This window comes from Trichechus manatus, unplaced genomic scaffold (genome assembly GCF_000243295.1).
Source record: "Trichechus manatus latirostris isolate Lorelei unplaced genomic scaffold, TriManLat1.0 scaffold00063, whole genome shotgun sequence".
In the NCBI taxonomy this organism is placed as follows: domain Eukaryota; kingdom Metazoa; phylum Chordata; class Mammalia; order Sirenia; family Trichechidae; genus Trichechus; species Trichechus manatus.
The window spans coordinates 13541779-13555376 of record NW_004443999.1 but is presented as its reverse complement, the minus strand read 5'-3'; the positions used below and the strand labels follow the sequence as shown (position 1 = coordinate 13555376).

General features: G+C 41.9%; 1 protein-coding gene across 1 annotated transcript in view; it reads right to left on the bottom strand.

Annotated features, from left to right (window-relative positions):
- The window catches only part of LOC101356226 (ovalbumin), a 64224-nt gene that overhangs the window by 10251 nt on the left and 40375 nt on the right, over positions 1–13598 (bottom strand). The window contains exons 3-4 of the mRNA XM_023733946.1: positions 3803–3985; positions 434–484 (exon numbers count right to left, since the gene is read on the bottom strand). Of these exons, the coding sequence (XP_023589714.1) occupies positions 434–484; positions 3803–3985 (234 nt within the window). The remainder of the gene's footprint in view (positions 1–433; positions 485–3802; positions 3986–13598) is intronic.

Below are 13598 nucleotides of genomic sequence, written 5' to 3'. Positions count from 1 at the left end.
AAAACAGTTCATATTTACTGAGCACTCACTATGCTCCAGGTGCAGTTTGAAGTGCCTTGCGTCATGGATGATTTCTCTGGGCGGTTTTTGGAGTTCCATTATGACATCTCCTTGAGAATATTCTCTCTTCTACACTTGTTACTCAAGGAAGGGAACAGCCTTTCTTCTTAAAGACTAATAGTCTTTAGCTCGATTCTTTGGACATTTTTCATTTTGTCACCTCTGGTTTCCAAATCTCCACGTGATGAATTCTTTGAACACAGCACAGCTTAGGAGTTGCTACATATGGCTGCTAACCAAATGATGGTATCTAGCTATAGTCTGAACTCAGAGGAGGTCTGGAATAAGTACGCTGCTCATTTTCTTTAATCTTTAGTTCTTATGGTGCATGCCATGAAAGAGGTAAAAAGAAAAGCGGAAGCTCTATACCTACCTCTGCATTTGAAGAATTTGCAGTTCTCTTTAATTCATCCAAGTGGAGCACCTACAATGGGGAAGCACAGAAGTATTTTTAAAGGTTTTGCAAATGCTACTCCAAAAGACCAGACAGTGACCCAGCAAACCATTTTCTTATTATAAATGGTACGCTCTTTACGTTTTAATGAACTTTCTATTTTTCACTCCCCCTTTCCCTTGTAAGTTTATTAGTTTTGCTCCTCGTTAAGGAAAAAAAAAAGTTATTTCAAAGAGAAAAGGTGAGTCCACAAAACAAAATATTTCAAGTGCTCTTGGGCAGGAGTCTAAGGGTTAAAGAGTTCTGGAGATGGCGTGCAGGTAGAACCTCAAAAAACAAAAAACAAACCCTTTGCTGTCGAATCGATTCCAACTCATAGTGAACCTATAGGACAGAGTAGAAATGCCTCACAGGATCTCCAAAGCTGTAATCTTTACGGAAGCAGACTGCCGCCATCTTTCTGCAGAGAAGCTGCTGATGGGTAGGAACCACCGACCTTTCAGTGCTTAACTACTGCGCCCCCAGAGCTCCTTGGGCGCTACTTCATTTAGACGTATATTTACCTTCATAATCTTTGTGATAGAATGTGAGCTGAAGGTTTAACAATGTGTTTTAAAATAAACCCAGGCTCTCTCTTTTGTATTGTCCCTTAATTTTATTCATCCCTGCATTCCCAGTTGTGAAACATAGTAGCAACCCCATAAATATTTTTGGATGAAGACTGAATGATTGTGTGGATAAATGAGTAAATCTTAGTATCATTTGCAAGCAGTTAGTGTCATTAGTCATTCACTGAGCAGACAATAGTTATTATTTTAATTCATGAACAGGTGGTTGTTTTCACATTACCTCATTTGATGCTCACAGTATCCCTCTGAGTTTCCAGTAGTTGGTATTGTGTTCTCCACTAAAAGTTAATGTTTCTACAGTCCTATAGTCACAAGGCAACTTACTGACTCAGCTGAGGTCTTACCATAATTTCCTAAGGCCTCCATCAGAGAACAGCTGAAATAAAACATTGTAACTCTCTTCGAATATTTATGAGTGAATGGTTTAAACATGTTTTGTTGTCTTGAGGGCAGAAATGGGGTAAAGAGGTAATGTATGTAGGGCAGATATTATAACTCTCCTAAAGGACGGGTGGAAAAGGGTTTCATTTGTTTGTGGTTTTTAAGAGCAGGAACATGATAAAAGAACAATGGTTCCTGAGAGGTGGACTTTAGCGCAAGATGAGGAAGAACTTTCTAATATTTAGAGCTGTCTGAACAGTTATTAATAAGCTCCTTCACACCATTGTGTTCTGCCTCATCAGAGGACTTCAAATAGTCTGAGCAACCTCTTGTCTGATGTGTAACAGAGGGGATTTAAGCAGAGTACAGACTTGGAATTTTGTGGCTTCTTCCAGCTCTGAGATGGCCTGAGAACAACATGAGGACATAATAACCAAAAAAAAAAAAAAACCCACAAAACTCCAAACTCATGTTGGTCGAGTCAATTAAAACTCATAGCGACCCTATAGGACAGAGTACAACTGCCCCATAAGGTTTCCAAGGCTGTAGTCTTTATGGAAGCAGATTGCCACATTTTTCTTCTGCAGAGCGTGCTGGTGGGTTTGAATTGCTGCTCTTCCGGTTAGCAGATGAGCAGTTAACCACTGCATCACCAGGGCTCCTTGAGAACATAATGTTGTTGTTGTTAGGTACTGTTAAGTCGGTTCCAACTCACAGTGATCCTATAGGACAGAGTAGAACTGCCCCATAGGGTTTCCAAGGAGTGCCTCGTGGATTTGAACTGCTGACCTTTTTGGTTAGTAGCCGAGCTCTTAACCACTACGCCACTAGGGCTCCTTGAGGACATAATATGGGTCCATAATTCAGGGACTCTGCATGAATGGTGCCTCTGGTGTTGCTTCCATCATCATAAAAAAAGCACAATTGTTGAACCTGAAGTTTTGAGCGCTTGATCCAGTCTTTCAAAGTTGTAGGAGAGAAGCACTACGAAGATGAGAAGATGAGAGATTTTTCTGCATTCTGTGCTAGACGCACCAAGGAAAAAGCATTTGAGTTCCTTGGTTCTCTTCTAGCTGCGTGACTGTCATAAGAGACAAGGAAGCATTTCCAGTCCCTCTGCCCTCAGCACGGTGGGCCACACAGTCTCTCTGGTTGCATTACCTAAAGCCCACACAGGTGTGGTTAGAGCAACAGCCAGCTCGTCGCCTCTTACGCAGGAGGGGGAGAGCGAGGTGTGGCTCTGTGAGTCCTCATTCCAGACAACTTGGAAAGATTCCCAGAGCTTCCTCATTCTCAGCTATGTCTCTATCTCCACAAACATGTATTTACTGAGCACCTATTGTGGGTGAGACCTATTCTCCCAATGAATGCAAAGAGAATCAAATGGAACATGAGCTTTTATATTTAATTTTTCTTATGTTTAAAAACATTATTAAACTTAGAGTTGAACTCCAGCCTTTCAAATTAATTTCCAATTCAAATCCTAAATTGAGAGAAACCTTATTACGTTAGTTAATCATTCCCATAAAATCAGTGAGCAATGAGGAAGGCATGTTGAAAGATCCCCACCAAGAAATATTGCTTCCACTCACCTGAAATTCTCTGTAAAGTTGACGATCCCGTTGGAAATTTATGTAATTATAAATTCTTCCCTTAGATTGTAAACTCCTTGATATTCCTTACATGTTCCATATTCATTCATTTATTCAAACAACAACTATTTAGTCAACAGTCAAACACAGCTTTGAAAGCCTCCTAAGGGCTAGATCCTGGAAGCAGTGGGCACATACTGTGCCTAGGACACAATTTAACACAATCCTGAATGCTTACTACATTCTTATCATCTGATGTCACTTATCCATTAGTATCTCAAAACAGATAACTTCCAGTTTGCCTTGCAAAGGGTTGCATTTCAATGAAACAGCAAAGAAGGAGTGAGTCCCATCTGGGAGGATGTTAGAAGCTTCTGAATTTGGGAAGCACCTTGGGGATCCTGACTCACAGCAGGAAGACCCTAGGAAGCTAAGGTTTCACAGGGTGGGGGAGAGAGGATGGGGACCTCAGTTTTGCCATGGGCCAGGTTGGCCTCATTGAGTGATTCTATCTGTTCAGTACTCAGCTGTGCCTCTCATCCCCTGCTCCTCAGAACAGAGCTGGGAGAACTCTTACCTTTTGCATCCCTTTTGAAATAGGCAATTTCATAGGTGACCTTAAGTGAAGGTGGGCATTCTCTTATGTTTACATAGCGGGGCATCTATAAAGCCTCCATAGAAGACAGTGCTTGAAATCATCACTTGATTGTCCTCTACACATGGCTAGAGGTTTGTTTGTGACCTACCTCTTCCATCTGAGATGCACTGTCGCCTCTGGCCCCAAAGAGCACTACAGCCAGTGTGGACAGGAGACCCAAAGGAGAAATGAAGAGATTCTCAACCGTATGGTCATAGCTCATCTCTTTGAAGACATCAAAGCAGAACCGTGCGTTTGCAGCACTGAGTGAGTCCATTGCTCTACCTGGTGTCTGGAATACAAAAGCAAACATTAACAAAAACATGGAGGTCAAGACACTGCTACTTAATAGTTTATTTCAAATTATGGCAAGACTTACCTCTACTTTGGAAACATAAATGCTCAAGGAGGGGCTTTATGGAAGCAAAAAAAAAAAAAAAAAAACAACAACAACAAAAAACCCAGAGATTTTGGAATCAACTGTGTTTCCACCTCTGCCACATTCTAGTATTATGATCCTGTATGAGATAGGTCCAGTTTACTGAGTGGTTTGCCTTAAAAGCTCAAGTCAGCATGTCCTGACTCCATAAACGTATGTGCTGAGCATGCGCTTTAAACCAGGAGCCTTCAACTGCGTTTTCTCATTTAACTCCCACAACAAATCCAAGAGGTGGATATTTGCAGGGGGCTGTTGGGATCCTCAGATCCACCTCCAGGACCAGGGCATTCATCTTCCTTCTCTGGGAATGAGAGAAGCAGAGTCCTTCGCTGGGAATTGCGGTAGCCATGAAGACCCACGGCACCTAAGGGCAGCACACATTCACGACTGGTCAGCATGGAAAATAAAGGCCCCTTTGCCTCTGGTGGGATAGTTTTCTTGGATTATTCCAGCTTCAGGGCACTTCATCTCAGAGTCTGTGTCTCAGAGAATCCAGCAAAAACATTTTATTATTAAAAACCCATTGCCATTGAGTTGATTCCGACTCACAGCGACCCTAGAGGACAGAGTAGAACTGCCCCATAGGGTTCCCAAGGAGCGGCTGCTGGATTCAAACTGCTGACCTTCTGGTTAGCAGCCAAGCTCTTAACCACTACACCACCAGGGCTTCTTATTATTACCACTCTATATATGGAACTTAGAATTAGGCATGTTCTTTAGCTCCAAGGCCAATGCATTTTCTTCATCATAGATGTCTTGGGAAATGACACAGCCCACGCAGGAATCCTCAGGTGGGTTCTCTGGGCATGGATATATACTTCTTTTTTCTTTAAAAGCATTTCACATTCCCTTTCCACATGCCAGGGCATTCTCTGTCTCTTTCTCTTACAGTGTTTACTTATAAGATTTAAGATTTTACAAGACCGTCTTGTAAAATCTAATTTATTAGAAGTCATTGAAATATCTAATCTATGATCAGGGAATTAGGGGATTTCAATAGTAGAGCTGGGTGACTCTACTATTTGAATTTAAACTCCTGCAACTTTCAGAAAAGAACACCTAAGACTATGTACTTCAGAGGAATCTGCGAGGTTTTAAAAAATATCCCTATGTCACTACTGGCAAAGTCCAATACAAATTGTGTGTGCACACTCAATAAAGTTGCTTAGCCAAACAGAGCAAGTGTATGTATTTGTATATTTTGCTTTTTACTGGATTAATTCAACTCAATGCAATAATCCTTTATTTAATATTAATCATAAAATTAGAAAATCTGATAGTCTTTCATTAATAAAAAAGAGAAACAAAACCATTATTTATCAAATGCACTTTTACATCCAAAATATTTTAAAGCATGTGATCCATGGGGGAGGAGAATAATAAAAGTGGCTTTTGCTGGTAAAAAGTTTGGTTACCACCTGTATATGGTAAAGCTCATGACCCTTACTTCATAGAATTGATTTAAATCGTCTGTGAAGCACTTTGAGCAAAAGTCTTAGGAAAATGCCTTGTTTGCCCTGCGTATTTCAAAAGGGAAAAGAGACTCAATGTGGTTAAGTTTTGTAAAGACACATGAAAAGGAAAACTTGTGGTCTGGGTGAGAATATTAATAGCAAAGTCATAATTCTTTCTTCTGAAGGATTTAATTAATACTTTGTCCTGCCAATATCCAGAGGTCCAGCAACAATTTTTCCCAGCTTTTCCTAAAGATGTGGTTCTAACAAAACAGCCTTCAGAATTCCTATACAGAAAAGAGCAAGCTTAAATAGCTTGGCTGGCTGGCTAGTTGGCTTTTCATAGGCAGCAGAAATTTTACCCCTTGCTTGAAAAGCTACCACTCTCTTTTCAGATCAACATGGAGGCGAAAGTCTCTGAGCACGTATTTCTCTGGTGCCTAGTTGTCATATTAGAACTAGGTGGGAATGGAGTGGAGGAGGAGAAAAGGGTGGGGGGCATAAGGAGGTTTAAGTTCACAAGAAAATGAAAATAAGAATATGGATTTAACTCAAAGAAGAGTCATAGATTTGGGAAGGATAGTATCAGGTCCCACAGTTCATTCTACAAATGGAGAAACTGAGATAAGACACCGCAGGGTTCATTCAGCTAGAAGACATCAAATTCAGAACTAAAACCCGATTTTCCTGATTTTCTGTATAGCATGTTTTCTCTGTAATTTACCAGACAGAGACACAACCTATAAAATGAGGGTCTAAATTTTGGTACCACATAACACTTTTCTCCTTGGGTGTCCATAGACATTACATATTACTTATTCAGCCTCAGTCCTGTCATCTTTAAGTCCTCACCTTAACCAAGGCATAAAGACTGGTGATCGGAACAAACGGATGTCTACCGTATTAGAAGTCATGACACCAAAAAGCTCGCTTATTAGCATAAGTACCTGGGAAGAAACCCCCCCTGCCTTGATTGAAATGTGTATCCCTGCTCCTACCTCTTCACATCATGGTGCTCTCATTGTCCTTTTCCTTCGATTACATCTAAATAGTTTTCCCTACACTTTCAAAGCAATACCCATCACCAGTTACAAAAATCTTTTTAAAGAAGGTACAGTTTAGTGTATGAGTTGTTACCTTGCCTTCAGGTTGGTCAAAGTTCTACTCAGTGAGCCCAGAGCTGTGTCCGTGATATCAGTCACACACAGCACTCAGCACACATTGCTTGCTCCTCCCAGGCCTTCTTAGAATTTAGTTGCGTAAGTCTTTTTTCCTCACACTGTGAAGTGATTTAATCTATTTATACAAATGAGTAGAGAGTGAGCTGGCTGATGCATGAATTGTAAGACTTGCTGTCTTGTGTATACTGCTTCCCTGGGTCAACACAATGACCCAAGAGATGTAGGAAAAACTCAAACCTTTGTGCCATGGGTTTTGTACAATAATTGAACGTTATTTTATAATTATAAAAATATGATGGGTATTTAAAAATCAAATGGAATATGTGTTTATCTATTATACACCCTCCAGCAATGATGATAAATTACTGGTGTCCAAATGTCAGCAAAGAGGGACTTTGTTTTAGGAACAGCTGACAGGTTTCTTTTCCTGACTTGTGGAATGAGCCACAGTGAATGAAATGTTCTGTCTGTGCATGGAAGCAACTAGAGGTGGAGTAACCCTTGCTGAATGACAGTTTCAAGCACACACCAAGGCAGATTTAGCCAGTGTTCCCACACAAAGCAAGCTACAGATCAGCTGTAGCCCCAAATCAGTGAGAGACCAAGACAGTATTTTAGAAGGCGAGAGCTGAATGAACCTTTTCATCTCTCTGGGGATTTTTAACCTCAACTAAGAAATACTTTTTACACTGCAACCCAGGATATATATTCAAGACTGAAACAAGAGTTTCACAAACAAGACTTCCCCTTACTACTGCTGATGCATTCTGATATTTCCCCTTTCTATTCCATTCTACTCTATTCCATCCCATCCCATCCCATCCCATCCCATTCCATTCCATTTTTAAAATGCTGGTTACAATTCTCTAAGTTGATTTTACAGCCTAACAACTAATGGGTTCCATCATACTGTTGGAAAACACTGATCCAGCCAATTGCCTTGCTTTGAAAATGAGAAAACTGAGCAATAGGTAAGTCATGAACACAGTGCATTGACTACAGAGGATTAGTCTTCTCAACTTGTTAGCACCAAGTAGTAACTCATATAAAGGATAACTGTTATGGTTAGGGTTATGTGTCAACTTGGCTAGGCCATGATTCTCAGTAGTTTGGCAGATACTATGTGGTCATCCTCCATTTTGTGATCTGATGTGAGCAACTAATCCTTTGGAGGTGTGGCTTGCATCCAATATATATGAATGTTCTGGCAAAGCTCTCTCTGTCTCTAGATTCTGCATCCAACTCTTCAGCCTTTGACCTCTGGTTCTTAGGACGTGGGCCAGCTTTTTTTTTTTGGCTCCTCTAGAGAACTCAGTCTAAGACATTTGGTACTGAGGGTGGTTGTAGAGAAATAAAATCACAAGGATGAGTTTTCTGAATTGGTTCTCAAGTCTGGCTGATCTTAAAGGCTAAGCCTCTAGAAGTAAAGAGGGCATGACTAATCTATGGCATGAAGTGGCAATTGAAATTCAAAAATATGACCACTACTGGATCAAATATTTGTGAGAGACAAGCTCTGGGTGATTACGTATTTGATACTTTTCAACAATTTTTTCAGAATGAAAAGTATAAGGAAGCTTCTTGGTCCTATTTTCTCTAGATAAAGTGGTAAAAGAAAGGATGAGCTCAAAGTGTCAGAGTCACAGCTCAAGCACTGCATACAAGACCTGAAAGCTGCCATGTGTGCCCTGAAAGAAAGCCTTATTTCTTGTAGTAACAAAAGCGATATTGCCGAAAACCAAACCCAGAGTCTTATCGTAAAAGTGGCTGAATTACAACGCCAATTGAATTCCCAAACACAAATGGTGCCTGAAGTTAAAGTGAGGGCATTGATTGGGAAGAAATGGGATCCTGAAATTTGGGATGGGGACGTATGAGCAGATAATCAGGAAGCTGAGGACATTGAGCCTCTAAATTCTGTTGAATCACTCCTGCCAATAGAATCAGCCCTCTTACTCCTATCTGAAAAGATTATTCCACCGTTCCCAGTAAAACCATTATCCCGTTTGCCCTCATCTGATGAGATTAACCCACCTGTGCCTGAAGAGTCTTTGTCTGAGATATCACCTGGGGCAATGCCTGGGAAATCGCCTGGGGCATTGCCTGAAGTAGATGTTTTTTAAGACATTGCTGAATGTCCTCAGGTCTCACCCCCACCACTCATTTTTGCTTCTATTCCTATAACTAGGCTTAAGCCCCAGCAAGCCCCAAGAGGTGAAGTACAAAGTGTGACCCAGGGGAAGGTATGCTACACTCCAAAAGAACTGCTTGATTTTTCTAATGTATACAAACAGAAACATGGGGAATATGTATGGGAATGGCTATTAAGGGTATGGGATAATGGTGCAAGGAACATAAAGTCGGATCAGTCCGAGTTTATTGATATGGGCCACTGAAAACAGGTTCTTCACCAAATGTTTCAGCTCACGAGGTTAGAAAAGGATCTAATAGTTCATTTGGTTGGTTTGCTGAAGCATGGATTACGTGATGGTCTACACTGAATCAAGTTGAAATGTCACACCTGCCTTGGTATACTGTAGAAGAAGGTATCCAAAGCGTTGGGGAAACCGGCATATTAGACTGAATTTATCAGGTTGGACCCACAGACCCTCCCACAGAGTGCCCAGAGGATACACCTTTTTTTTTTTAAATTTTATTGTTGTAGTTTAAGTGAAAGTTCACAGTTCAAATTAGTCTCTCATACAAAAATCTATACATACATTGTTATGTGACCCTGGTTTCTCTCCCTATACTGTGACAGCATACTCCTCCTTTCCACCCCTGATTTCCCGTGTCCATTCAACCAGCTCCTAGCGCTCTCTGCCTTCTCACCTCACCCCCGGACAGAAGCTGCCCATTTATTCTCATGTATCTACTTGAGCTGAGAAGCACACTCTTCACGAGTATCATTTTATGTCCCACAGTCCAGTCCAACCTGTGTCTGAAGAGTTGGCCTCAGGAATTCTTTTAGTTCTGGGTTGACAGAGAGTTTGGGGGCCACACTTTCTGGGTTTCCTCCAGTCTCAGACCATTAAGTCTGGTCTTTTTACTAGAATTTGAATTCTGCATCCCACCCTTCCCCTGCTCCATCAGGGACTCTCTGTTGTGTTCCCTGTCAGGGTAGTCATCGGTGGTAGTCGGGCGCCATCCAATTCTTCTGGTCTCAGGCTGATGAAGTCTCTGGTCCATGTGACCCTTTCTAACTCTTGGGTTTATACTTTCCTTGTGTCTTTGATGTTCTTCATTCTCCTTTACTCCAGGTGGTTGGGTCCAATTGACGCATCGTAGATAGCTGTTTGCTAGCTTTTAAGACACCAGATGCAGAGGACACACCTTTTACCACAACGGCGAGAAACAAATTTGTAAAGGGAGCCCCAGCATCCTTGAAGACTGCTGTGATTGTCATATTCTGTAAGTCAAATTTGACAGGAGGAGCTTCCCTAAATAAAGACCCCTAACTACAATGGAGCTGATTGGACCCAGTGGTGGTAGGGGCCAATTGGCAATACTTAATCTACAAAGACAAGGTGGGTACGGTTACCATAATGGACAATGAAGTCAAAACAGTAATCAGAACAGTCTGACTAGTATCGACTTATGACTTTGGCTACTTAGTCATGGTGTCTCTAGGAGTGAAATAGATAGGAAATCTGCTAAATATTTACTTGATCTGTACAAGCAGAAGAATTCTAGGTCAAGTGAATGGCAGTCAGTATCTTGAATTGCCAGAATAGAGAGTCACAGCCCCTCAATCAATTCTTAGACTTGTGAGCCAGTTTACAGACCCACAACCCCTTGAATAAAGGGGAGGCTGGATCCCTTTGAGGAAGGACCTCACTACACTGCCAAAAAGTTATACTGTTAATCTTTCTCACAGCCTTCTCCAAAGGGATATATGGCCTTTTACAAGAGTGACTGTTCATTGGGGAAAAGGAAATAATAAGACTTTTCAGGGATTACTGGACACTCACTCTGAACTGACACTAATTCCAAGAGACCCAAAACATCACTATGGCCCTCCAGTCTGAGTAGGGGCATATGGAGGTCAGGTTATTAATGAAGTCTTAGCTCAAATCTGTGTCACAGTGGGTTCAGTAGGTCCCTAAAACTGTTCTGTAGTGATTTCCCAGTTCCAGAATGCATAATTGGAATAGACATACTCAGCAACTGGAAGAACCCCCAAGTTAGATCCCTGACATATGGAGTAAGGGCTATTATGGTAGGAAAATCCAGGTGGAAGCCATTAGAACTGCCATTACCCAGGAAAATAGTAAACCAAAAGCAATGTCACATTCCTGGAGGGATTGCAGAGATTATTGCCACCATCAAGGACTTGAAGGATGTGGGAGTGATGATTCCCACCACATTCCCATTCAACTTGCCTATTTGGCCTTGCAAAGAACAGATGGATCTTGGAGAATGACAGTGGATTATCTAGAACTTAACCAGGTGGTTACTCCAATTGCAAATGCTGTTCCAGATGTGGTTTCATTGCTTGAGCAAATTAATATTTATCCTGGTACCTGGTATGCAGCTATTGATTTGTCTAATGCCTTTTTCTCCATACCTGTTTCAAAGGACCACCAAAAGCTGCTTACCTTCAGCTGGCAAGGCCAGCAATACACCTTCACTGTCCTACCTCTCAAGTCTATCAGTTCTCCAGCCCTATGCCATACTTTAGTCTGCAGGTAACTAGATTGCCTTTCCCTTCTACAAGACGTCACTCCAGTCCATTGCATTGATGACATTATTCTGATTGGACCTAGTAAGGAAGAAGTATCAATGACTCTAAACTTATTGATAAAACATTTTTGTGCTAGAGGGTGGGAAATTAACCCAACAAAAATTCAGGACCCTCCAATTCTGTGAAAAATCTAGGGGTCCAGTGGTGTAGGGTATGGTGAGATATTCCTTCTAAAGTGAAGTATAAGTTGTTGCACTGGCCCTCCCTACAACTAAAAAGGAGGCACAATGCCTGGTGGGCTGTTTTAGATTTTGTAGGCAACATATCCCTCATTTGGGTGTGCTACTCCAGCCTACTTATCAAGTGACTAAAAAAGCTGCTAGTTTTGAGTGGGTCCCAGACCAAGAGAAGGCTCTGCAACAGATTCAGGCTCATGTGCAAGCTGCTCGGCCACTTGGGCCATGTGATCCAGCTGATCCAATGGTGCTTGAAGTGTCAGTGGCAGATAGTGATGCTGTTTGGAGTCTTTGGCAGGCCCCTATTGGTGAATCATGGCACAGACCCTTAGGAATTTGGATCAAGGCCCTGCCATCCTCTGCAGATAACTACTCTCCTTTGAGAAACAGCTTTTGGCTTGTTACTGGGCGTTAGTAGAAACTGAGCACTTAACCATGGGTCACCAAGTCACCATGTGACCTGAGCTGCCCATCATGAACTGGGCATTGTCTGATCCACATAGCCATAAAATTGGGTGTGCACAGCCACACTCCATCAGTAAATGGAAGGGGTATATATGAGATCAGACCCAAGCAGGACCTGAAGGCACAAGTAAGTTGCATGAGGAAGTGGCCCAAATGCCCATGGTCTCCACTCCTGTCACATTACCTGCCCTCTCTCAGTCCTCATTTATGGCCTCATGGGAGAGTTCCTTATGATCAGTTGACTGAGGAAGAGAAAACTGATGCCTCATTTACAGATGGTTCTGCATGATATGCAGGCATACTGAAAAGTGGACAGCTGCAGCACTGCAGCCTCTTTCTGGGGCCTCCCTGAAGGACTGTGGTGAAGGGAAATCCTCCTAATAGGCAGAACTTGAAACAGTGCACCTGGTTGTTCACTTTCCTTAGCAAGAGAAATGGCCAAATGTGCGATTGTATACTGATTCATGGGTTGTGACCAATGGTTGGCTGAATGGTCAGGGACTCGGAAGGAAGATGATTGGAAAATTAGAGACAAGGAGGTATGGAGAAGAGGTATGTGGATAGATCTCTCTGAATGGGCCAAAGAAGTGAAGATATTTGTGTCTCATGTGAGTGCTCACCAAAGGGTGACCTCGGCAGAGGAGGATTTTAACAACCAAGTGGATAGGATGACGCATTTTGTGGAAACCAGTCATCTTCTTTCCCCAGCCACTCCCATCATTGCCCCATGAGCTCATGAATAAAGTGGCCAAGGTAGCAGGGATGGAGGTTATACATGGCCTCAGCAACAGGATTTCCACTCACCTCGGCAAATTTGGCTACAGCCACTGCTGAGTGTCCAATTTGCCAGCAGCAGAGACCAACACTGAGTCCCCGATACAGCACTATTCCTAGAATTGTTTAACCAGAAACCTGGTGGCAGGTTGATTACATTGGACTACTTCCATCATGGAAAGGGCAGTGTCTTGTTCTTACTGGAATAGACACATACCCTGGATACAGATTTGCCTTCTCTGCATGCAATACTTCTGCCAAAACTACCATCCATGGACTTACAGAATGCCTTATCCACCGTCACGGTATACCAGGCAGCACTTTCTCAGATCAAGGAACTCACTTCACAGCAGAGTAAGTGAGGCAATGGGCCCATGCTCATGGAATTCACTGGTCTTATGATGTTCCACATCATCCTGAAGCAGTTGACTTGATAGAACTATGGAATGGCCTTGGTTTTGCTCCTCTAGAGAACCCAGACTAAGAAAATAATTTTGTATGTTTGTGTTCAGTTCACCCAAAGAAGACTTTCTCTATTGACTGATATTAGGTGTCTTGTTTGAGTTAATTTATTTCATTTGGAGTTCTTAAGAACTTTTCACTTTCAATTTATGCCTACAGATTAAACTAATATGTCTTAAACTTTTTTTCCTTTTCATAAATAATTCCCCC